The sequence below is a fragment of the Chinchilla lanigera genome, unplaced genomic scaffold (assembly GCF_000276665.1).
Source record: "Chinchilla lanigera isolate Chin_1 unplaced genomic scaffold, ChiLan1.0 scaffold00065, whole genome shotgun sequence".
In the NCBI taxonomy this organism is placed as follows: domain Eukaryota; kingdom Metazoa; phylum Chordata; class Mammalia; order Rodentia; family Chinchillidae; genus Chinchilla; species Chinchilla lanigera.
In genome coordinates, this window is record NW_004955466.1 from 5,161,032 (window position 1) to 5,184,937 (window position 23,906).

A 23,906-nucleotide genomic window follows, 5' to 3' on the forward strand; every position below is an offset into this window, starting at 1 on the left:
AGGCCCCCCTACACACACACCTGTTGTGCTAGCATTGCCCTCCCAAAGGCATGGCCACGTGTCAAAGGCCCCCGAGAGAGCTGCTCCTTATCCCTTATAAATTGCAAAGAATCCGGGTGTGGTGACGCACACCTGTAATCACAGCCCTCAGGAGGCTGAGGCAGGAGGATCGTTGCAAGTGCAAGACCAGCTTGGGCTACAAAGTGAGCTCAAGGCCAGCTTGAACTGCATAGGGAGACCCTGTCCCAAAAAGCCAAAAAAAAATATACGAAGCGAAGATCTCCACACCACACACTGCTTCCCACAGAGCCACAGGTGAGATTTACCGGAGGGAGCAAGGCACTCCCTCTGCCCACGCTCCACTGTCTTGTGAACCTCCCCTCTGCACATCAGAACCCCGAGAGTGATTTTTTACAAACTGGTTTGCTTCAGAAAAGGATTTGACCACCCGGATATATGTGAAGGTAGAATCTTCCTCTAAGTCTTTTTTGGGAGGGGGGATGGTAACACAGGGTCTTGCTCTCTCACATTTCCGATCTTACTGCTTCAGCCTCCTGCATGCTGAGATCACGCACTGCATGCACCGTCCCACCTGGCCTCAGAGTCTTCTCTTTGTTTTGTTTTTTTTTTTTTTGGTTTTAGTTTTTCTCTGGTACCGGGAACCGAACTCACGACCTTGCGCTTGCCAGGCAGGCGCTTTTGCCGCTGAGCTAAATCCCCAGCCCCTCAGAGTCTTCTCTTTATAAAGCTGTGAGCTCTTTGTGAAAGTCCAATTCTGAGTTTTCAGAAGCTGTTGTCCTACACCCTGTGTAGAGACTTCTGCCTCACTGTCTTGGGTGCCACCCCCTAAACATCCGTGCAAGGGGCCTGTGGGGCCTCAGGCTATTTCTGTGTCCCTGTGTGGTGACTCGGGCGTCCTAACTGAGACGAGTGAGGCTGGCTTGCAGTATCTCGGCCCCGAGCGCCCACTCCTGCGGGCAGAGACATTTGAGCCGGTCACAGTCATGTGACCACTGCTCAGCAAAGCCCAGGGGACAGGGTGGGGGCAGAGTGAAGACTCACAACAGAGCCAGCAGCTGCAGACACCATCACTTTGAAGGGCTCCAAACCACCAGTAGAGGAGGTGCTGGTGACCTCGCCCTGCCCGCAGCACCAGGAAGGCTCCCTGACTTGCTGGCTTCCATCTTCTACCCTAGATGCCCACCGGGGGCTTCGCTCCTGTCCTGTCTGCACCAACAGCTGAGAAAGGAGGTGCAGGCTACCCAGGCACCCTAAGACCCCCACATTGCAGGATGCAGAGATGAGAGTGCCAGCCATAGCCCTCAAAGGTTCTAAAGTCCCACAAGATCAGTCCTGAAGGTGGGATTAAAAGCTCAGGCCTGTCCATTTCCAGAGCACCTTGTTCCTAATTGCCTCCTATACCTATTTTTTTGTTTTTTGAGACAGCCTGGCTTTGTAGCCCCGGCTTGCCTCAAACTAGAAGGAATCCTCCTGCCTCAGCCACCAATGTGCTGAGATTATAGGCGTACGCCACCACACCTGGCTCCTATACCTATCGTGTGCCTTTGATCTCCCTGAACATTGGATTTCTCACTACACGTAGAAAATACCAGACTGGGCTAGCGGTTTCTGAACTTTTCCAGACACATGACCCTTTCTTTACATGACATCTAGAACCCCCACTGACAGCCTGTTTGCTGAGTCTGTACGTTTCCTAGTCTGTACGTGATCAGCCTTGCCTCACCTTTCTTCCAACCCCTCCCTTCTGACTTCTCTCTCTCTCTTTTTTTTTTTTTTTTTTTTGGTTTTTTTCTGGTACCGGGAATCAAACTCATGACCTCGTGCTTGCCAGGCCCGCGCTGTGCCGCTGAGCTAAATCCCCAATGCCCCCTTCTGACTTCTCTCCTGAGTCCCCCTTCACATCCCTTAATGCCACTTCGGGCAGAGCTCAGTCACTTCCACTGTTCATGTTTACCCAGCTGGGTGTGCCTGCCTGGTTTCCCAGCTATGTGAGAGGCTGAGGCAGGAGGATCCCAAGTTTGAGGCCAGTTTGAGCAATGTACTGAGACCCTTAAAAATCAATGCATGCAGTTTTTTCAGCCTGACCCCCCACACGGTGCCCACACCCTCCCGGCCTACATTCCGCTCCTGCGGGTTTGGCCTGCGGTCTAGAGCACACACCATGAAAAGAACAAGGTTGCCTCGCTCCTGGCGCCTTTGCTCTCCTCCCCAGTTGCTGGGGCAGGGAGGAGGGGGCAGAGAGGCGGGAGCAGAGGGCCTTGACTGCCCGGGGTGGCTCCCAGCCTGCTTGGGAGCCCTCCCGCTTGGTGCTCCACCGTCTCCAGCAGTGGGGCGCCGAGAAAGGAGGTGCAGGAGGGTGCTGGCCGGGCGGCTGCCTTCCTTGGTGCTCACGGCACCTAGGCCTCCCGCCCTCCCTGGCCCACCCTGGCCCTTTCTGGCAGTTGCCGGCTGCCCCCTGCACCCCCATCCGTCTGCTGATTGTCTTCTGCCAGACCAGCCACGAGCGCAGACCAGTGAGGCCTCTGCAGAAGGAGACGCCCAGCCAGAGACTGGGAGGCCGTGTCCCTGCCCTTGGGCCCCTGTGCATATTTGAGCACTTCTTTGTAGGCCCCTCATTTGGCCTGGGCAGGGGCTAGGGCCCACCTGAGCCTCTGCAGGGAGGAAAAACCCGAGGGCCTCTCCAAGGCAGGGACTGCTTGTGCCAGGGATTCTCAATCCCTACTGCGCAGCAGTTGTGAAATGCTAACCAAGAACTGCCAGCGTGCTGGCCCCTGAGGGTGGGTGAACGGCTGTAGGGAGGGGCAGCCAGGGCTAGGAACCACGGCCCTATCCCCGTAATAAACCCCACTGAATGGCGGAGGAAGGGCGTGTCTGGCCTGATGAAGGCCCACAGGGGTTGGGGTGCCCCTTTATAAAGTGGGGGAAGAGTCTGGTGCCCTTAGCTCTACGGCTTTGGTCACAATTTGAAGGTACCAGCAGACTTTCTGTTCAACACCCAAGGACCAGCGCTTTGCACCCCTGTCCTAGCCGCAGAGCCCTTCTTTCAGTGACATCTTGCCGGAGTCCCACAAGTCACACAGGTGCGCTCCAGTACGGAGCTTTGCCCGCAGTCTTGGGACCTGGCCTGGATGCGAAACAACTCAGGTTGCTCCGGGTCCCTCCGGGAGCCTTGTTGCTTGTTAGCTTGGAGGGATGGATGGAGGAGCTGCAGATGGAGGCGGGGCAGGGATAGGGGCCGGGGCAGGCCCGGGCGTGCACAGCGAGGGGAGCAGGCTCGGGAGGGGGGCCTGCCAAGAAAGGCCGTCCCTAGGCTTGAGCCCCCAGAAATGCGTGCTCCTCCCCTGTGCCCCTGAACAGGGGGAAGAAGAGCAGGCACGGCCTCAGGACCTGCAGCCGGGAGCCCCGCCGGGGCAGCAGGAGGACGGGCAGCAGGACAAGTCCGTCGGGGATGACGGGCCCGCCTCGGAGCCCCTCTGTAAGGTCCTGGACACGCCTCTGAGTGAAGGCGACGAGCCCACAACGCTGCCGGCCCAGCTGGAGCACGGGCACAGCGTTCAGATGGAGGGCTACCTGGGCCGCAAGCACGACCTGGAGGGGCCCAACAAGAAGGCATCCAACAGGTGCGTGGGGAGGGGCCGCGCCTGGGGCGGCTGCACCCGTCGAGCCGCGGTGACACGGGGGAGCTCCGGGGCACCCCCGGGCCGGCTGGGGGCCACCTGGCATGACAGGAAGAGCCTGTCTCAGTTCTGTCATGGGCAGAGATTGGGGTTGGCCACGACCTAGATGCGTTTGAGATAGGATTGGACTGGTGCAGATCTGTTTCTTTACAAAGTACTGAGACAGCAGACTGGGCCTATATCACTAAAGCAAAAATCACAATCATCACCCAGAGCAAACCCTGTTCAGCTCACGTCACAGGTCTGTAGTGAGAATCAAGTATCTAATGAATGTAGAAATACTTGGAAAAGGTTACCGTGTTTGCCTTAAGACTGTATAATTCTTTTCCTAGAAATGTTTCTCAAGGTAAGAGCAGAATTATAGGCAAAGATTTATAAATAAGAATGTTCATCACATTGCTATTTAAATTGTGTATAAATTTTCCAGTGTTATAAGGTCCACCAATAAAGATATTGTGTGTATGTGTGATGGGAAACCATTTTCTTTAAAACTATTTTTAAGAAATATTTGTGGACACAGGGATGATTAAAATATATAATGAGCCAGGTGTGGTGGCGCACACCTGTAATCCGAGCACTCAGGAGGCTGAGGCAGGAGAATCCCCTCTAGTTTGAGGCCAGCCTGGGCTATATAGTGTGTTCAAGGCCAGCCTAGACTACATGGCAAGACCCTGTCTCAAAAAACCAAAAACAAACCAAACACTCCCCCTTGTCTCAAACACACCCACCCATCATTCTGCCACTTTCTGAAGCGGTTCTAAAGTCCTCTTTTGTGAGTGTCTTTATGAGCTGTGATAAAAAAATACAGTGAGGGGCTGGGGATTTAGCTCAGTGGCAAAGCGCCTGCCTGGCAAGCGCAAGGTTGTGAGTTCGGTTCCTGGTACCGGAGGGAAAAAAAAAAAATACAGTGAATGCAGGAGCCAAGCGCCGTCCAGTGGGAAGGTAGGCTTGAAAAACATTACGGCATGTCCTCACCCACCTTATTCACCTGACCCTGCACCATATGTCTTCTTCCCCCAAAGTAAAAATGATCAGGAAAGCTACACATCTTAAGTCAATTCCAGACACTGAGGCAGCCACAACAGCACAACTAGAAACAGGAAAGAGTCTTATATAAATAAATACTCATACTGTTAAGCTTGAAAGCCGTCCACATGTATCTCAGGGTGGTAGTTCTTGCTCTAGTTCTAGCCACTCAGAAGGCTAAGGCAAGATGATCACAAATTCAAAGCCAGCCTGGACAACTTGGCCACTTAGACTCTATCTCAAAATTTAAAAAAATAAAAATAAAATGTAGCTCAGTGATAAGAGCACTCCTGGGTTTAGTTCCCAGGGCAATCCAGAAAAGAAAAGAAGAAAAAGAAAAGAAAAGAAAAGAAAAAGAAAGAAAAGAAGGCTGAGGCAGGAGGAGTTTTGTGAGTTCAAGACCAGCCTGAGCTACAAGGTGAGCTCAAAGCCAGCCTGAAATGCATAGTGAGACCCTGTCTCAAAAAGACAAAAAAAAAAAGGAAGTAAGAAAGAAAGAAAGGAAGGAAAAGCAGGATGGTTGGGCATGGTGGCACACTCCTGTAATTTCAGCACTCAGGAGGCTGAGTCAGGAGGATCATTTTCAGTTCGAGACCAGCTTAGGCTACAAAGTGAGTTCAAGGCCAGCCTGAACTGCATAGCGAGACCCTGTCTGAAAAATAAAATAAAATACAGGACTCATAGGCTGTGCATGCCCAGGGAGGGCTCTGGGTTTGACACCAAGCAATACACACACACACACACACACACACACACACACACACACACAGGATATATAGTATAATCTGCTCTCAGCTATGTGCAGAGAAAAAAAGTAAAGTAACATGCATATTATTTTTGTTTCCCCACTCCCCTCCCTTCTAGTACTGGGGATTGAACCCAGGGCCTTTTTTCATGTTCTATGTGGAGACAGGGTCATGCTAAGTCATTAAGTTGCCCGGGTGGGCCTCAAACTTGTGACTCCTACTTCAGCTTCCCAGAGCTCCGGGGTTACAGGTGCAAACTGCCCATGCCTGGCTTTAAACAACAAAAACGTGTTACTCTTTAGGAGGGCAAAAATGAAACAATAAAGAGAAACAGTCCCAAAGCTACAGGAACTGGCTGCGGAGTCCGATCAGGACCGCCAGTGACCCGCTGTGCCCATCCCGCAGGTCCTGGAACAACCTCTACTGCGTGCTCAGGAACAGCGAGCTGACCTTCTACAAGGATGCCAAGAACCTGGCTCTGGGGGTGCCCTACCACGGGGAGGAGCCCCTGGCCCTGAGGCACGCCATCTGCGAGGTTGCAGCCAACTACAAGAAGAAGAAGCACGTCTTCAAGCTGAGGTGAGCCTCCCGCCCAGCCCTTCCAGCCGCAGGCACAGAGCCAAGCGGAGGCCCATGCCGACCAGCTCCCCGAGAGCTGCTGCTCACAGGTCTCAAATCTGCAGACTCACAAAGAGCGGTGCGGGCTCCAGGGGCCGGGGGATAGGCCCGGGGATGACGGGCCCCAGCTCGCCTGTGCCAGGTAAAGGCCCGCGCGCGTGAACCCGGGAAACCCTTTGTCCTCCCAGGCTGAGCAACGGCAGCGAGTGGCTCTTCCACGGCAAGGATGAGGTAAGTGCCCAGGGCCCCAGCCCAACCGAGGGGGGCTGGAGACCCCGCTTGGGGCGGTCCTGACCCTGCGCCCCGCAGGAGGAGATGCTGTCCTGGCTGCAGGGCGTGAGCACGGCCATCAGCGAGTCCCAGAGCATCCGCGTCAAGGCCCAGAGCCTGCCCCTGCCCTCCCTCACCGGGCCCGAGGTCAGCCTCGGCAAGAAGGACAAGGAGAAGAGATTCAGCTTCTTCCCCAAAAAGAAGTAGCCGCGGGCGGCCCCGCGGGTGTGGACGCGCAGGGACCCGCCGCCCGTCCTCCCCGCCTGCGCCTGCCCTGCTCCCGCCCGCCCGCGGGCCGCTGCACTGCTGCGCCGGCCAGCACGCCCACCCCGCCCCGCGAAGCTGGAGCAGGCTACGGGGCTCCTCGAGCTGCCCAGTCCCCAGCAAGCCTTGCTCGGGGTTATGCCCACCTGGTCACAGCCAGAGACAGGGGAAGGGAAGAGGGACTTGGGGCGACTGACCTGTCCACGAGGGCAGGGTGCTGCTGGGGACTGAGGGAACAAGGGACGCGGGCCTGGGGTGCGGCCATCCGCCTCCCCACTGGGCTTCCTCAGAAGGGACTCGCTCCTCAGGGCCTGCGTGCGCCTTCCTCTCTCCTCAGGGGCACAGCCCCCTGCCCCGTTCATGGGTCCCGAGGGAAGAGCCTCCTGCTGCCCCAGCACCCGTGGGAGGAGGAAGGACCAGCAGCTCTCAAACCATTCCTCCAGAAGCCCTGGGCTCGGAAGGGAAGGAGGGACAGACGGGTCCCGACACTGCCGAAGGCACAGCCTGCGGCCGTACCCAGTAGCAGCCCAACCAGCAATAGCCAGCAGGCGCAGGGCCCCCAGGGAGCGGCGTGGGCCCCGGTACAAGACGGGCACCCCAGTGCTGGAGGAAAGCATCCCAGAGCAAGAGCCTGCTGTGTCCTGCCTGTCTGCAGCCACTACACCCAGGAGTACCAACCGGGCAGAGAGCAGACTTAGCACCTGGCATGGCAAATGTGGCCACACCTAGGTATCACCACCACTACTAGCCCGTCTACCACGACAGCTAGGGTTAGCGCTGGGGCCGGAGCAGAGGGTGTGGCCCTTCTTGATCAGCTTCTCCTGCAGGCCTGGCCTAGGGTTCTGGGGGTCACTTACAGAGGTCGCCAAACACCTACCACCCCCATATCCGAGCTCCGAAAGGGATACTTCAGTCTGTGCTCAGACGGAGATGTGCCCATGCTTCTGGAAGGGGACCCACCGGGCCCCTTAGTGCTGACCAGGGCTCCACAGACTTCCCCTGCCACGACTCCGAGCCAGTGTCAGCATCTTCCCTGGGCCATAGCCAAGAGGGGCCATGCTGGGGGCAGCAGGTGTGCTCTCCAAGGGAGGCCGTGAGGGTCCCCAAGGCGCACGGCCAGTTTCTGTGGCCCCCCCGTAGGAAGCAGGCTGTGTGGGGATGAACTGGGTGAGGCTGAAGAAGACACGGGGGTGGGGGGCACCCAGGTATGGGCCCTCTCGGGAGCCCCTTACTGCGGGCCTGGGCTGCAGCCCTGACGCTGTCAGTGACCCCAGTTCCAGCAGACAGGAAGCCCAGGAGGGAAGCTCTCTAGTGGAAACTGACATCCCAGATCCCGGGCGTTTCACCTCCACAGCCAGGGGCCCAGGGTCTTCCTTTGGCCCCAGCTGTAGGACCCTGTAGTCCTCTGCATCTACAGGGAACCTTGTTTGTGGCAAAAACCAGGAAAACCAAGGCAAGAGGCAGGGAGGTGACAGCGCGCCCCTGTGCGTTTGCGCGCATGTCCACCCCTAGGGCAGACAGAGGGCTTCCTGCTGAAGGGCGGAAGGTGGCGAGCAGCTCTCGGGGCTGTTCCCCTGGGCCAGTCTTTAGGGAGCCAAGTACAAGGGCCCACCCCGTCCCCTCCGAGTGTGCCCAAGTAGCACCCGAAGAGAGGCATTCCCAGCAGCTGACACCGCAGAGCCAAGACACTGAGCTCCAAAGGCAGAGCTGGGACTTAGCGCCCCAAGTCCCCTAGACTGGGCAAGGGCAGCCAGCTGCATGTGACCCACCACCTCCTGCCAGCTCCCCACGCATCCCGCCACGTCACCCAGGCCCCAAGACACTCGACCAACCGGACTGACACCGCAGGCGCCCACCCCTGGGAGACCCTGTGCCACTCTAGGGCTAGGCTCTCCTGGTGCCCCCGCAAGGCACCTCTTCCTTCCTCTATCCCCCCCATTACATTTTCTACTCTGCAGTCTTTTCCGTACAGTATTCCCAAACTAGGTTGGCACAGCCCCAGTCCACACCAGCATAACGGGCTTCCTCCCCAAGCAGGCTAGAGGAAACTCCTCCAGGCATGATCAGGCGGCCCTCCTTCCTCTCTCCTTCCCTGTCTCTGGTCTCAGCTGACTCTGGCTGAGGGCGGAACTGGAGGCGCCTGGGGCTCCCAGCCCCACCTACCTCCACCAGCGAGGTATCACAAGGAGGCCTGTGTCGGGCTCGGCTTCCCCTCTACCCTGCTCCTCTCTATGGAAGCACAGCCAGGTCCCCTAGGCCAATCCCGGGTCCCCTTCCTCCCTTGGTGGGAGGAGGCAGGGATCCAGAGGAGGATGAGGCCAGCAGGCCACATGGCTTGGTCCCTTGGTCAAGCAAGCTCAGGGAGGACGCGAAAGAGGTGAGCACAGTGGAATGCACCCCTGTTGGACAAACCATGTCATCTGGGGCTGGCCCTGGGGCCGGCTGGGCCTTGTCCTCTACCTGCTCAAACGTGCTTCCACCAAACCAGAGGACACTCATTTACTAGTTTTTCTAATAAATCAATAATGCTCTACATCTGTCTGTCTTATTTGAGTAGCCTTGTTCCTCTCTGAACGGGGCCTCAGGGTCTGACGCCAGGAGACTAACAGTCAGACTCTGGCTTGTTTCCAGAGGTCTTAGGACTTTGCGGCCACACAGGCCTCAGCCCCATCCGAGGCCCGGAGACAAACGCCATCCTCTGTGCCCACCGAGCTGAGGGCCTGCTGCGGGGCAAAATCACTGCCCAAGATCAGTCCGGGCCTTTGCCCTGAGAGCTCTAGACTGATTCCGGCCCTCACTGGTCATCAAGGTCCCCAGTTCTGCACCTGGGGACCCATCTGCAGAGGAGCAGTTTCACGTGGCCTGGATGGATTGCAGGCACTGCCTGGCTTCAAGACGCTCCCAGGGATCCCAAGGGGCAGCCAGTGACAGTGGCTGCCCTGTCCCAAGGTCCCCAGACACAGCGGGTGGGGTGTGGGCATGACGTGGGGAGAGGGTTGGTCGGCTACAACTCTCAGCCCCATCCCTAGAAGAGCGGTCAGGGGATCGAAAGCAACCACTCCTCCATAGGGATGAAGAAGGGGCACGAATTGGGGTGACTCAGCTGAGGACGAGAACCTGGGTCACCTGTCCAACGTGCTTGCGGTACGCAGCACTGTGTCCCGGCCTTGCCTGGGAGGAGCCACGGGTGTTCTCGGCGCCCGTGCAGATGACACGGAAGATGCAGGCAAAGATGGGCATGATGGTGCCTGCCTGTCATTCCAGCCTGAGACAGGAGGATCGCGAGTTTTAGGCCAGCCAGGGCTATGCTGTGAGTTCAAAGCCAGCCTAGACCACAGTGAGACCTTGTCTCAAAAAAAAAAATCAAAAAAACAAAAAGCAGAGCGCTGATAGAACAAGGCTAGTTCTGCCACATGTGCTTCTGCATAAGGGACCGTCACTCACCTCTGATCCTCCCTTGACCTTCGAGGCCCAGCGGACATTTCAGGCTGAGGCCCTCCTCCTAGGCAGAAGATTCAGCAGAGGCCCTGACCCTGAGCAGGTGCTCAGGGAACCTCGCAGAGCACCCCACCACCTGGGCCCTGAGCCCCTCCCTTCCCGGCCACAGCCAGAACCAACCACCCAAACAAGGCTGGTCTTCCACAGAGAAAGAGCAGGAAGTCCAATTAGCAATAGAGAGGCATTCCTGGCCCTTTTGAATCAGGTTTTTCTCCCCTAAAGTGCTAAGGATTAAATCCCAGGGATGCTACAAGAGGTAATTAAAATATATGATAAATGTTTAATTTTTAAAAAAATTATTACAATAAAAGACACATTACCATTAATCCCTCTCAAAATACTGTCCCTTTTTTTCCGGTACCAGGGATCAAACTCATGACCTGCGCTTGCCGGGCAGGCGCTGTGCCGCTGAGCTAAATCCCCAGCCCTTTTTTTTTTTTTTTTTTTAAGTCTTTTTGAGACACTGTTTCACTTTGCAGTTCAGGCTGGTCTTGATCTCACTTTGTAGCCCAGGCTGGCCTCAAACTCATAGCGATCCTCCTGCCCCAGCCTCCCAAGTGCTGGGATTACAGGGATGTGCCACTATACCTGGCCTCTTCCACTTTCTTTCTTTCTTATTTATTTATTTACTTATTTATTAAATTTATTTTTTTTCTTCCCACTTTCTGAAGCAGTTCTGGAAGTCCTCTTTTATGAATGTCTTTACAAGCTGTGATCAAAAATACAATGAATGGCATGGCCACATACCATCCAGTGGGAAGGTGACTCATAAACACATCGAGGTATGACCTCATCCACCTTATTCACTGGCTCTGGCACACTGTGCAGCCTCCGCCTCTTCCCCAAAGTCAAAATGACCATGAGAGGTAAACATTTTGAATGGACTCAGGACATCAAGGCAGCCACAATAGTAGAACGAAAGACAGTCATAAAGGAGGTCTTCCAGAACTGCTTCAGAAAGTGGCAAGAACGACGAGGTGTGCTTGAAGTGAAAGGGAGTATGGGAGGGCGATTAACGGTAATGTGCCTTTCACTGAAATCAAGTTTTTAGAAACTTTTTTTTTTTTTTGTCTTTTTGAGACAGGGTCTCGCTATGCAGCTCAGGCTGGCTTTGAGCTCACTTTGTAGCTCAGGCTGGTCTCGAACTTGCAACAATCCTCCTGCCTCAGCCTCCCGAGTGCTGGGATTACAGATGTGCGCCACCACGCCCGGCTTAGAAACGTCTTTTAACATCACAGCGTTCTACGACCACACCTTACACACCCGCAACCCTTTTTATTTTTTATTCTGAGACAGGATCTTGCTAAATTGCCCAGGCTAGCCCCTAGAAAGCATCTGTTTCCTGAGCCTCGATGATGAATGAATGAGTGTAGAACAAACACCCTGCTGCCCCTAAGACATCCCTGGCCCACGAGCACCACGTCCCCTCCAGTAAAAAGGCCACACACAGGTCCGCTGGTCAGCAGTGGTTATTGCACCATTGGCAAATAATGAAACATGTGTACATCAGCGACAACAGCGGGGTCCGCAACAACCCTCCCAAGTACCTGCACTAAGTCCGGCACATTCTTCACAGGAGGGGAATAAACAACAGGAGGACACACACTTGCTCACACGCACACACGCGCGTGCACACACACACACACACACCACAGAATGAAAAGCAATAAATTATTGGCCTCGTTTCTGCCCAAGTCCTAAGAAAAGGCACAGTTAAAGAGCAAAGGCTGCCCGAGCCACTTCCGGGGTCTCCCCCCGGGCCCTCGGCCTGGCGGTGACCAGCCAAAGCCCGAGGCCTGAGCACAGGCAGCACTTCCTCTCCCTGGGCAGAGGTGAGCTTAAATATCTGGCTGTTTGCCAGAGAACTATTTACAAGAAGGTGGCCACACCAGCCTCGGAGGGGAAGAACGGCTCGTCCGGGCTGGAGCACAGGTTATCACAAGCCGCAGGGGTGCGGCCACGCCTCCACTAGAGCTTTCCTCCACCGCGTGGGCCGGTCCTCGTGGACACGTCGGGCTCTCGTCCATCCCCAACACGGCTCCTCCTCCCACAGGACTCAAGTCAACCCACAGAGTTCAAAGCCTGGAATTTTTCTCTCAGGTTTCTCACTCGGCCCTGCTTGCTTGGGTCTGCTGGGTCCCTGGGTCCTCTTCCCTTCAGCTGGGAGTCTCGGCCCTGTCCCTCCTCGGCCCGCGGCGAACTCGGTCCCTGCGCGCGGCCCTCCTCCTCGGGCCCCGCGGTGGGGCTGGGAAGGGGCCGCTTCTCCAGGACGATCACCCGCTGGTTGTTGTCCAGGGTGAGGTCTGCAGTGACGCACAGGACCTCGCCTCCGTTCAGCCGGCTTTCGTTCTGCGGCCCAGGGGGCGGGGGCTGGGCATCCTCGCCGCCTGTCCGGCTCCTCCTGGTGCGCAGGCTGCTGCAGCGGCCCACCCTGCCCGACACGGGCGGCTCCACCATGTTCTCGGGCACCGAGCGACTCCGACCGACCGGCGGGGCACGGGGCCGGCTGGCCTCGGCCTGCACAGCCTCGTCGTGGGCATACTTGGAGCGGAGCTCTCGGACGTCGGGCCAGTGGAAGGTCTCGGTGTCAAAGGAGCTGAGGGGGCTCCGAGAGGACAGCCGGGCCCCTGGCGAGGTGGTGCTCGGGCTGCCCGAAGAGGGGCTGAAGGAGAAGCGCCGTGGCGACGTCTCCCCCGCAGAGGAGGGCTTGGGAGGGCTGTGCGCCTGGGCCCCCAGGGGCTCAGAGCTGAAGAGGGACAGCACGGGCTTCCTCTGGCCTGTGGGGAGAGAGAAGGCCACCTGAATCGCACTGCCAAGAGCACAGCCAAGGAAAGAGACTTCCGTCCAACTCCTTAGGCTCACGCTGCAGGCCAGGCTGGTTGCTGGGGTTTTGCATGGGAGGGAAGAGAAATCCAACTTACCACCTACTGCCCCTTCGTCAAAGGGGGATGCAAAGAATGGACGAAAGTAGTGAGGGGAAGGGGCCAGGGATCAAAGGGAGAGGAGACGCTGCGCTCCTGCTCCTCCAAGTTCCCTTTGCTCCGGCCGAGGGGCTTGGGGCGGGCACCGAAGGGCTGCACGGCGTGCAGGGTTGGCCTTGGCTGAGACTGGCTGCCAGGGCTCACCCCCTCTTGGGTATGACCTTGCCCCCCGATACTAGTGCTGTACGGTGAGCCCCACCCTTATCCGTGGCAGGACTCTGGAAGTGGCACTGGTTACTAACTGGCTTTTCCAGCCCTAGACTTGCCGTTCCACCGTACCTCTGCCATCAGACAGCTCGGCGGCCTCCTCCTGCAGGCAGGGAATGGTGGGGCTCCTCCCGTCCGTGCCTGGAGCGGCACTCTCCCACTGCAGCGGTGGCCGGGCCGCCACCGACTTGATGCTCTTGATCCGGAGGCTGTACTGGCGGGCCAGCTGGTAGACCTTGTTCTTGACGCGCTCGCTCACGTGGCTGTCCATCACATGGGACAGCTGCACGATGCGCGGGTGCAGCGGGGTGACCAGCTCCCCCTGGGCCCCGCTGCTCAGCTCCTTCACCAGCTCCTTCAGCTCCCGGGCCAGGCGGGCTTGGCTGCGCTGCTCCGTGGGCGAGGCACTTTCCGGTGAGGCGACCGCCGACTCCTCGGTGATGGCGCCCAGCTCATGCTCCTCCAGGATAAAGAGCGGCTCCTGCAGGTCAAAGCCGTTGGCCTGACCCTGGCCCGGCCCCTGCCGGGGGCTTCGCTCAGCAGACTCCATTCTCTCCCACATCTTCATGACCTCCGACGACGGGCGGAACTCAGCATCCGTGACAGGAGCCGGGTCCTCTGCGCCCGCCTGTTTGAGCCCCGGGAGGTCAAACAAGGCCCATGACGCCACCCGGGAGCCGCCCTGTCTTTTGTACCCTGCTGGAGCTGCTGGCTTCGGGTCTGGCCCCGGAAGGTTGTTGATCCTGGAGACAGAGTTCCTCACCAATCCTTTGGGGATGTAGGAGAGGCTCTCCCGGCGCCGGACGCTGAAGCCGGCATCGTGATGCTCGGCGTTCTCATAGTAGCTCTTAATTTTATCCAGCAAAAGCCGATCTCGGGTGGAGAGAGCGGATTCCTTCTTGCAGGAAGATCTGTCAGGCTCCACTGGGCAGCCTGCATTTGGGGACTCTGTCTCGCTGGCAGAAAAGCCACTCTCTGTGGCCACTCCCACGGCGATGCCCACTTCTGGGGCAGCCTGGGAGCCGAGGGAGTCTGTTGTGCTCCCCCACCGGGCTAGGCCCTTCTCGCTGCCCTCCAGGCTGACCAGCCGTGGCGTCCCGAAGCCACTGCACTTGCCATTGCCATCCTCCGGGGTCACGCTGCTGCACCGAGTGAAGCTGCTGACGAACCGATCAGCAATGACGCTGGCCTGGTCTAGCACAGAGGGGGGCAGGAGGCTCTCGGGCTCCGGGGCTGCCCCCACCACCTCCTCCTCCTCCTCCTCGCTGCTCAGGGCCTTAAGGTCCTCGGTGTTCTCGGCCACCACGAAATCCTCCAGGTCCACCGGGTGGTCCATCCCCAGCAGATCCTGGTGAGTGTCGAGGTCTATTTCCGGGACTTCCGGTGGCTCTGTGTCTGAGGGCATCTCCTCGGTGCCAGGACCTTCCATGACAGCAAAGACGTCCTGATCGGCCCCAGGACCAGGATCCGCTTCAACCTGGGACAGCAGAGAGAGCTCACTGAGTAAAAGCCTCCTTCACAAGACCTAGGGGAAGGAAGGCACGGCTGGCTCACAGTGCGGCCAGGAGCCCTGCAGTTTAGGGCCAAAGGCAAGCAAGGTGAGTGACTTAGAAGTAGCGTGACAGGTCCTTAGGGAGAAGAAAACGCTCATGTCCTTTAATTACCCTGCCGAACCCATGGCCTCACACCCAAGGAAAGTACTAGGAACAGTGGGGGACAGCGGCACCTCCTGGTGACAGCCTGCCTGGGAGCTATCGGCACATAATAGGAGCACATGATACCAGGCTAGGCACTGCCCCGGTTCCAGGGAATGGCTCTCATAGCTCCTTCAGAGTCACGGTACTGGGATGTCCCTGCCTCATGGAAGGCAGCTCCTGAAAGCCCTAAAAGCTCAAACCCAGGCCTGAGCCCCGTGAGGAGCTCTCAACTTCGCCAAGGAACCAGGGCCCTTGTGGGAGCAGGGCCCTAGGGCAACAAACATGTGCTGTTGCCAGCAGAAGTCAGGACAGGAAAACCAGCTCAGGCCAGCCAGCCTCGCCAACTGTGAGCCCCACAGACGCCAACAAAGCACGTCTGAGAACTCCCTCCTGACCACCCCAGGGGTAATCTGAGCCATTAACTGGCTGGCACGGCGTTCCAGAGAGGTGTTTAGGGAAAGGAGCAACAGTCTAAATTCTGAGGCATCAGACCTGATTCCACTAGTTCTAATCCAGAAACTGCAGTGCAGACCCAGGAGCTAGGCCTCCATCGTCCAAAACAGTAGCTAGCAGCACATCTGGCATTCTGAACAACTCAAACACGGCCTGTCCAAATCCAGATCCGCCAGAAGAGCAGAATACACTTCGGATCTCAAAGACTTTGTATAAAAGAAGGGATACAGCCAGGCATGGTGGCACACGCCTGTAATCCCAACACTCGGGAGGCTGAGGCAGGAGGATCACTGTGAGTTCAAGACCAGCCTGGGCTACAAAGTGAGTTCAAGGCCAGCCTGAACTGCATAGGGAGACCCTGTCTCAAAAAGACAAAAAAAAAAGACTTAAAAAAAGGGGATAAAATGTCAGTAATTTTTATATTGATTACATGCTAAAATAATATTTCAGACCTATGGGATTACATAAAACATACTGCTAGAATTAATTTCACCTGTTTCTTTTTTTTTTGTCTTTCTGACACAAGGTTTCACTATGCAGTTCAGGCTGGCCTTAAACTCACTTTGTTGGTTTTTTTTTTGTTTTTTTTTTGGTTTTTCTCTGGTACCAGGAACCGAACTCACGACCTTGCGCTTGCCAGGCAGGCGCTTTTTGCCGCTGAGCTAAATCCCCAGCCCCTTAAACTCACTTTGTAGCCCAGGCTGGTCTCGAACTCACAGCAATCCTCCTGCCTCAGCCTCCCCAGTGCTGGGATTACAAGTGTGTGCCACCATGCTCAGCTCTTTAAATTTTTTTTAACATGGCTACCAGAAAATTTAAATTACACATGGGGCTTGCATTCTAGTATTAGAAGACAGCACTGCTTGCTATGCTCTGAATGGTTCCCCCCTCCCATTCATGTTAGAACCTAATATCCAGTGTGATAAGATTCAGCAGCTGGACCCTTGGAGTCGTGAGTAAGTCACGAAGGCTTCACCTTCACAAATGGGATTAGTTGGGGCTGGGGATTTAGCTCAGTGGCACAGCGCCTGCCTGGCAAGCGCAAGGTCATGAGTTCGATTCCCGGTACTGGAAAAAAACCAAAAACAACAACAAAAAAACAAATGGGATTAGTGCCTTATAAAAAAGCACGGTTGGTCACTTAATCCTGGATTTCTCAGCCTCCAGGACTTCAAGCAACATATTTCTGTTGTTCATCAACACCCAGTCGAAGGTGTAGCCGCCCCAACAGTCGGCAACAGCAAGCTTCATTCCTACCCAGTGTCACCCAGATTCTCAGACTTGTCCTGCCTGTGGCACGCACCCTGGGGTCTGGCCTTAGCTCCTGACCTTCTCCTTGTAATGTGGGAAAAGCAAAGGACACGACTCCACATATCCCACAGACAGCACAGAGCAGTGGGAAGAGGACAGCGGGGCCCCTGAGTCAGACACCCAGGTCTGATTTCAGCTCTGCTCTCGGTGCCAGGGCCACCTCAACCTCTCAGAGCCTCTGTCTGTCCAGAGATGTTGCAGGGAGAAGAAGAAAGAGATAAAACACCAGATACACAGGAGGTGTCTGATCATACTGATGCCCTTCCCCTTTGACAGGTGGCTGCAGGCATGACTTAAAAGTCTTGCTGGCCGGGCGTGGTAGTGCATGCCTGCAATCTCAGCACTCAGGAGGCTGAGGCAGGAGGATCGTTGAGAGTTTGAGACCAGCCTGGGCTACAAAGTGAGCTCAAGGCCAGCTTCAACTGCATAGCAAGACCCTGTCTCAAAAAACCAAAAAAAACAAAGGTCTGGCTGGCTGGTTGGGAGAGGTGGGACCTTGTGCCCTGTCCAAGGCAGCCTAGCTGTGGTGCATTTCCACTAGCTGTGGCCCTTGGCATGGGCCTGCAGCTGACCTAAGGAAGGAGTGCCTTTTTCTAATTCATGGAAGGGAGATGTCTACCCACTGAACCACACACCCCAGGCTGCAAAGGCTTCTTCCCAAAGGAGCAAGAGTCCTGGTAGCAGAGAATCCTTGTTCCCAGTGGGACACCCCAGGTCTGAAAGACCTGCCCAGCCCGTACCCTGAGCTCCAGCTGCCCCTGCACTAACCCCAGCCCACCTGCCAGCCACTCACCTCCGGCAGGGAGGAGATGGACTCGAAGCTCATGCGCTTGCCAGCACTGGTCGGAGACCGGCTGCTAGGCCTTCTGCAATTCTTGGAGCCTTCAGACTCCCGGCGTCCCTTCCCCTGCAGCAGGCAGAGGGCAGCGTCAGCTCCAGGACAATCGGGAGCGCGTCCCTTCTGCATTCCAACGTGGGTAACACCTCCCGCACCCAAGGTCTGTGCTGAGCCAGCCCTGGACCCGAGCCATTCCCGTGCAAGCTGAACAGCCAGCCTGGGGCTGCAGGAAGCCACGCAGGTGTGAGAGGCCCGGCCAGCCCTTCCTTCCGGGCCAGGGGGACAAGCTCTCCCCTAGCCCTGCCGTGTTGGTTCTGCCTCGCCCGCTGCCCCGGCCCGACTCGTGCTCCTCGGGGGTGGTGTACTAGTTAGTGCCCGTCCTGGGGGAGTGCATGCCAGGGGCTCACCAGGGTGTGACGGCGGAGTGAGGGATTAAGAAGTGCTGACAGGCGTGAAGGGGCAGGCAGGGAGGGGACGGGAGGGCTCTTGGATGGGCATGCACAGGCCAGGGAACACGCAAGGAGGGGAGATCAAAGAGACACCTCACCATAGCACCCCGGGAGAAAAGTAAAGCGTTGGCCCGATAGTGCCAGCAGTGGAGGGCGGCCAGCAGGGAGCTGGCAGGGTCAGCTACCTGCTCCGCCACTGCCAGACTCTCCTCCTCCTCCTCCTCCTCCTCCTCCTCCTCCGAGCCTGGGGGCGTTGGCCTGGCCCCCTGCCTGCTGCCTCCATGCCCTGCCAGGTCCTCCAGAGAGACCGGAAAGGCCTGCTCCTCCTCCTCCTCCTCCTCCTCTTCCTCCACCACCTCCTCCTCTTCTTCCTCCTCTTCCTCCTCCTCTCCGGCAGCTCCCTCAGCCTCGGGGTGCAGGCCCCGTGCCTGGGGTGGCCGCCCAAAGTCCAGGAGGGCACCAGCACTGCCCGCATGCTGTTCAGAGCACAAGATGCCCTCGTGACCCACCTGGTGGGCAACCTCCCCTCTTCCTGCGGGCAGCTGGGGGAGGGGAGGCTGTGTAGAGGCCACGCCTAGACGCCCAGTCCCGGCCTCCCCAAGCCTCTGCTGAGCAGCAGGGCAGTTCAGGCGGGAAGGCTGGGTCCTGGTTAGGACATAGGCCCAGAAGACGGAAAATGGGAGATCAATGCTGGGCGGGCACCCTGAGGTGTCAGGGTACGGTGCCAGGGAAAGGCTAGGGAAGGGTCCGCGTGATGAGGGCCGCCGGTCACCTCCGCAGCCCTCACGTCAGGGCCGGCACACAGCAGGTGTGGGCAGGGCTGTGCTGAGTGAGGGCGAGGAGTGCAGAGGGCCGGCGTCTGGGTGTGGCTGCCCCACCCACCCTGGGCGCAGCAGTCTCCACGCCCCCCAGCCTCCGTCGCCCCTCTCACCTTCATTCCTGCTGCTCTGGCTGCTGACACCACCACTGGGCACCCAGCACACGGGTGAGGGGCAGGGAGGGAAACAGACCAGTGAGCAGAGCAAGCCTCCTTAGGGCCCGGGAAGCCTCACTGGGGCGCCTCCTGCCACGGGGCTCTCCTGATCGGGAGTCCGCAGGCCGGGTGTGCCGGGGCGAGCGCAGGGCCCCTCTGCAGATGCAGGGCTGAGGCACTCTCTAGGGGTGCTCTAACCTGTTCCCCACTCCTCACCACCGGGCTGTTTCAGGCATCACCCCCCGGGACTCGGAGGAAGGCCATCCACACCCCTCCCACGCTCACCTTTGTCGCTGAGTTGCCTGAACAGGTGTCTGGTCGGCTCTGAGGAGGAACAAACACAGGCGGGTGAATGCAGGCCAGGAACAGCGACACCTGGCCCGAGTCCCGAGCTCCCCCGGCCCGCCACCAGTTCAAGGTCCACCCCAGCTTGCCCCCAGCAAGCCTCGGGACTTGGAAACGCTCCCAGCAGTGTCACTGGCTACCTCACAGCTTCCTGCAAGGAGGCAGGGCCTGGGCCACTGTCATCCCCCTGCTGAGCCCAAACCCGCAGCATGTTGCCCTGGCCCCTGCATTAGCACATTGGCTACAGGGTCCCCCAGTTCCACAGCCACGGGGCGCGGCGGGCTCTGTGCCACCCCTTCAGAGCGGCCAGCTGCGTCTCCACTCGAGCCCCTCAGCCTCCCACGCAAGGGGCACATCAGCACACCGGCTGCACCTCCACCCAGCCCCTCACGGCAGCCCAGCCGAAAAGCAGGGCGCACCCGACTTCCTACGACCCTTGAGGCCTGCCGTCACGAAGCCTCGCTGCCTGCTGGGGAGCGTGGCCCGGCTGGACAGGTGGCGGCCTGGCTGGACAGGTGGCGGCCCGGCTCTGAGGCAGGACACAAAACATCCACCAGGCTATCCTCACCCTTTCTGGGGACAGACCTGAGATAGGCAGGCATAGAGAAGGGGGCCTTGTGTCAAGAGCTCTCCCTCCAGAGCCTTAGCCTGTCCCTACCGCAGTCCAGCTGGCTCAGGGCCGGTCTCTATTGTCGATGAACGCAGAGGCAGAAGGTCTACCTGTGTCTGAGCTGATCCTTAGCAGCAGAGCAGAGTGAAGAGGTCCTGTTCCCCTAACACACACACGCACACACACACACACACACACGCACGCACACACACCACACACACACACACACAAAACACGCACGCACGCACGCACACACACCACACATACACACACACACTCTCTCTCTGCATCAATACAAACACCTAATTGTTTCTAAAGTGGCAAACAAGATGTTCTACTCGTTCATTCTAAAACTTGTAATTAAGGATATTTAGTAAGTCACAGCTAATTTAAGATGGAACAACAGATACCAGGCGTCCGACAGCGTGCCTGTCCGCCCAGTGCAATTCGCTGGAAGGAAGAGGCAGAAAAGACCTTGCGCCAGCAGAGGAGACGGCTGAGCCGGGCCCTAAGCTCCTGCATGCGGCCTGAGCCTCCCTGTCCTCGGCTCCCCCTCCTGCGCCTACACACACTTCCCAAGTCTCACCGGCTGATTTCCAACGCACGGCGGAGGGAGAGGGGCACCAGAGGTACATACGCTCAACTCAGGAGGCGGAACACTGTCCAGTGTTAGAAGAGCTGCACGACCGACGCACCTCAGATGCAGGCTGTCTCTATGGCAACCCAGCCACGCCTTGGACCCGTCCCCCTGGTCCCCTCCAGCACATCACCAATGATGCTGCGGCACAGGCTCCAGAAACAGGCTCGACCCTGAGTAGCACGCTCAACGCTGAGTACGAAACGCGTTGCAGAAACAGGTCTGCTTCACAGCAGGTAAAACTAAAACACCAAGAGAAGCTAACACATCTCAAAAACCCAACTCTAAGTATTTACAGGCTCGAACCTCAGCCATGTCAAAAATTTCAGCTCTGTAAAACAGCTCATTTCCTGAGTGCCTTGAATAGCTAAATTTTTAAAAAATTTTACCGAGGTATAATTCCCATACCACACATTTCACTCTTTGAAGATGTACAGTTCATGAACTGTAAAGATGGCGGCTTTAAGCATTCAGTTACACAGCAGAGCTAAAGTACGGGTGGGGACGTTGTGGCCATCACCACTGCCACTACCATCACCTACACCCTTCCGTGTGCCAAAAGCTTCCACTGCTAAGCAATGGCAAGTTAAGGCTGAACCATAAAACTTTTGGGTTTTTTTGTTTTTTGTCTTTTTGCGACAGGGTCTCGCTATGCAGTTCAGGCTGGCCTTGAGTTCACTTTGTAGCCCAGGCTGGTCTTGAACTCACAAAGATCCTTCTGCCTCAGCCTCCCGAGTGCTGGGATTATAGGTGTGCACCACCACGCCCGGCTTCCATAAAACTTTTGTAATTGTGCCAAGTTTGACCAGAGTTTGAAAATCTCTCTAGAGTAATACCAAAGAACACAGAGACACAAAAGCTGTCTAGAGATCACCTGGTGCCACCTTTTTGAAGGCCAAAGTTCACATATCAGCCCACATGGTGTTCAAGAGACCTAAGGGACATGGCCCATCAAAACCCAGTGCATATGTGGGTCCAAGCCAAGATACTGCGACCAACCCCTCTAAAATCCTTCTCTCCAGGTGACAGAAAGATGATGGTTCTCATGCCACCCAACCTGCCCTTGGCTGAGGGTCCCCCACATCTGCCCCTGAGCCTTGGGGTAAACGGCAGAGTGAAAACAGATGCAGAAGACACACACACTCGTCGCGGCAGAACTAAGAATAAAGGCGAGGCCTTTTCTTTCTAAACAGACGACTCATTTCAATAAATCCAAGAACACATTAGCAAGTCCAGTCATGGAAGAAAACCCAGGAAAGGAAAATGGAACTTTTTCCTGAGACCCAAAATAAATATTTCCTGTCTGGATCTGGTGCCCCTTGGTCTAACTCATTTTCCTCCTGTCCTGCTTCTGCTCTGCTGGTCCACAACCGGCTGATGATGTCTGAGTGTTATTCCCGGCCAACTTGGTCCGTACTCTGAGTGCCAAAGAAAGGAGGCTCAGATGGAGGGGGAGCCAAGACGAGAGGCCAGGGCCTAAATAAACAAGTGCTCCTAGGGCCTTGCAGAGGTGGGCTGCCCACCCTGGTGGACAAGAAAGCCCAGAGGAACGTGTGCGCAGAGCAGGCGCTGCAGACGGCCCCCAGGCCTCCCCACCCGTCCCTGGGTTTATCAGACAGGGGAAACAGTAGCCCCAGGTGATGTCCCGCTGGATCTAGCGTCCTTCGCAGAGGCTGCTGCCCACACAGCCGCTCTCTTACCAGACTGCCGGCGCCCCTGGCGCGCGTGAGTAGACACCTCGTCCTGGGACGACCAAGCTTTCTTCAGCCGCTCGGGGCTGCGGCGATAGCGACTGGGATCTGCATGCAGGAGGGAGCTCATCAGGCTTCTTCTGGTTTTCCACTGGCCTCAGCCTAGCCTCTGGCCATAGCCGCCCACCCACCCCGGCTGCAGGGCCAGCTGCCTCCGGAGCACCAGAGCGCCCGCCACCCTCCGCCTTCTTCCACGCGGAGGCTCCCGGCACAGAGAAACCTGCCCCTCGCGCACAGCTGACCCCTAGCCCTTGACGGGAGGAGCCCGCCTGTCTTTGCTTCTCCTGCAATAAAAGTCCCAGGCACAGCTTGCCCAGGACACAGCCCGAGCCAGCTGGGAGCACAACTAGGGACAAAACAGGCAGGAAAGGGTAACTTACAATAGGAGTCCATTTCCAAGATGGCTTCCTTGGCCTAGAAGGGAAGGAAAGCCAGAGTTGCCACCTTGCGTACTGGGCCCCCCTCGCCCATCAGGACACCCCACAGCACCGCGCTGCGGCCTGGCACTGCTGTGCTGATGCCGCTGTCCAGCCAGAGCCAGTGTCCAGGCGGTGGGGCCCCAGCAGCCCTCACAGGGACCATTCTCCCTGCTCCCGGCAGGGCGCCCCAGCAGCCGACCTTCTGGGGAATGGTAGCGTGATGGTTCTCCAGGATGAGCCTCTTGATGTGGTGAGTCCAGCTCCGTTTCTCCTCCGCGGTCTTGGCCTGGGAGGGCCCAAGGGAAAGGGAGCTGGAGCTATACTTCCAGGCCAGAAGTTGCCCAGCACAGGAACTACTTCTGCTCGGGAGAAGAGGTGGAAAGGAGTGCGGTGCTGGGCTTCAGCTCCCCACCACACACGCAACCCAAGGGGTCCCCGAAACACGCCCTGCACTGCAGATGAACAATGGGGCTGTGGGCGGCCGGGGAGCCCAGGAGCCAGGAATCAAAGGCGGGCGTGCCAGAGGCTCGTCCCCAGCCCCGCTCCCCTCACCTGGATGTTGTACTGCTGCTTGCTGTGCTTGTAGTGAGTGACGGTGAAGCAGAGGGAGTCTCTGGTGCTCTCGATCAGCATCAGCGAGGAGCACTGGGGGCAGAGGCAGAGGGCAGTCAGACGGAGGGAGGAGACCCAGGCCTCAACAGTCTCGGCACCGGGATGGTTCTAGAGCCCCGAAAGCAGACAAGGAGCAGCGGAGCCCGGGCCCCCGGGAGGCAGGAGGAGCCAGGGCGGCCTGGTTACCGGGATGTGACCCTTGTAGATGAAGTGATCTCCCCGCTTCTTGGTGATGAGCAGTGTTTTGTCGAAAAGGAAGAAAGTCCTCTCGTTGCGCACGCGGTGCACGCGGAAGGTGCCCTCCAGGACCAGCTCCCCGTAGATGGTCAGGTCAGGGCCCTTCCAGTTGATGAGCAAAGACTGGATCTCCTGCAGGACGGAGGCCCGGCACCCAGGTCAGGCCTCATGGGCCCCAGGGCTCCCCACTCAGCCTGCCCAGCAGGGCGCCACGTTCCCTCTCCCAGCCCCACCAGGCCCACCCACCCCGCCTCCCCCGGCCTCCC

The 23,906-nt window shown here is 57.6% G+C and overlaps 2 protein-coding genes across 11 annotated transcripts in view; one reads left to right on the forward strand and one right to left on the reverse strand.

Annotated features, from left to right (window-relative positions):
- Sptb (spectrin, beta, erythrocytic) overlaps nt 1-9,155 on the forward strand; it is a 156,224-nt gene extending 147,069 nt beyond the window's left edge. For 3 of the 4 annotated variants that reach the window (XM_013521956.1, XM_013521954.1, XM_013521955.1), the window contains exons 33-36: nt 3,379-3,641; nt 5,876-6,049; nt 6,277-6,319; nt 6,398-6,565. In XM_013521956.1, coding sequence (XP_013377410.1) covers nt 3,379-3,641; nt 5,876-6,049; nt 6,277-6,319; nt 6,398-6,565 — 648 coding nt within the window. Of the gene's footprint in view, nt 1-3,378; nt 3,642-5,875; nt 6,050-6,276; nt 6,320-6,397 lie in introns of all 4 variants that reach the window. The other variant, XM_005399117.2, reaches the window with a different exon arrangement.
- A 2,416-nt stretch (nt 9,156-11,571) lies between these two features.
- Nucleotides 11,572-23,906, reverse strand: part of Plekhg3 (pleckstrin homology domain containing, family G (with RhoGef domain) member 3) — a 39,916-nt gene continuing 27,581 nt past the window's right edge. For 6 of the 7 annotated variants that reach the window (XM_013521963.1, XM_013521960.1, XM_013521959.1 and 3 more), the window contains 11 exons: nt 23,590-23,772; nt 23,344-23,436; nt 22,991-23,077; nt 22,753-22,786; nt 22,322-22,420; nt 19,315-19,353; nt 18,988-19,022; nt 18,242-18,532; nt 17,563-17,676; nt 13,381-14,785; nt 11,572-12,897 (listed from right to left, as the gene is read on the reverse strand). In XM_013521963.1, coding sequence (XP_013377417.1) covers nt 12,182-12,897; nt 13,381-14,785; nt 17,563-17,676; nt 18,242-18,532; nt 18,988-19,022; nt 19,315-19,353; nt 22,322-22,420; nt 22,753-22,786; nt 22,991-23,077; nt 23,344-23,436; nt 23,590-23,772 — 3,096 coding nt within the window. In that variant the 3' untranslated portion in view covers nt 11,572-12,181. The remainder of the gene's footprint in view (nt 12,898-13,380; nt 14,786-17,562; nt 17,677-18,241; nt 18,533-18,987; nt 19,023-19,314; nt 19,354-22,321; nt 22,421-22,752; nt 22,787-22,990; nt 23,078-23,343; nt 23,437-23,589; nt 23,773-23,906) is intronic. The other variant, XM_013521964.1, reaches the window with a different exon arrangement.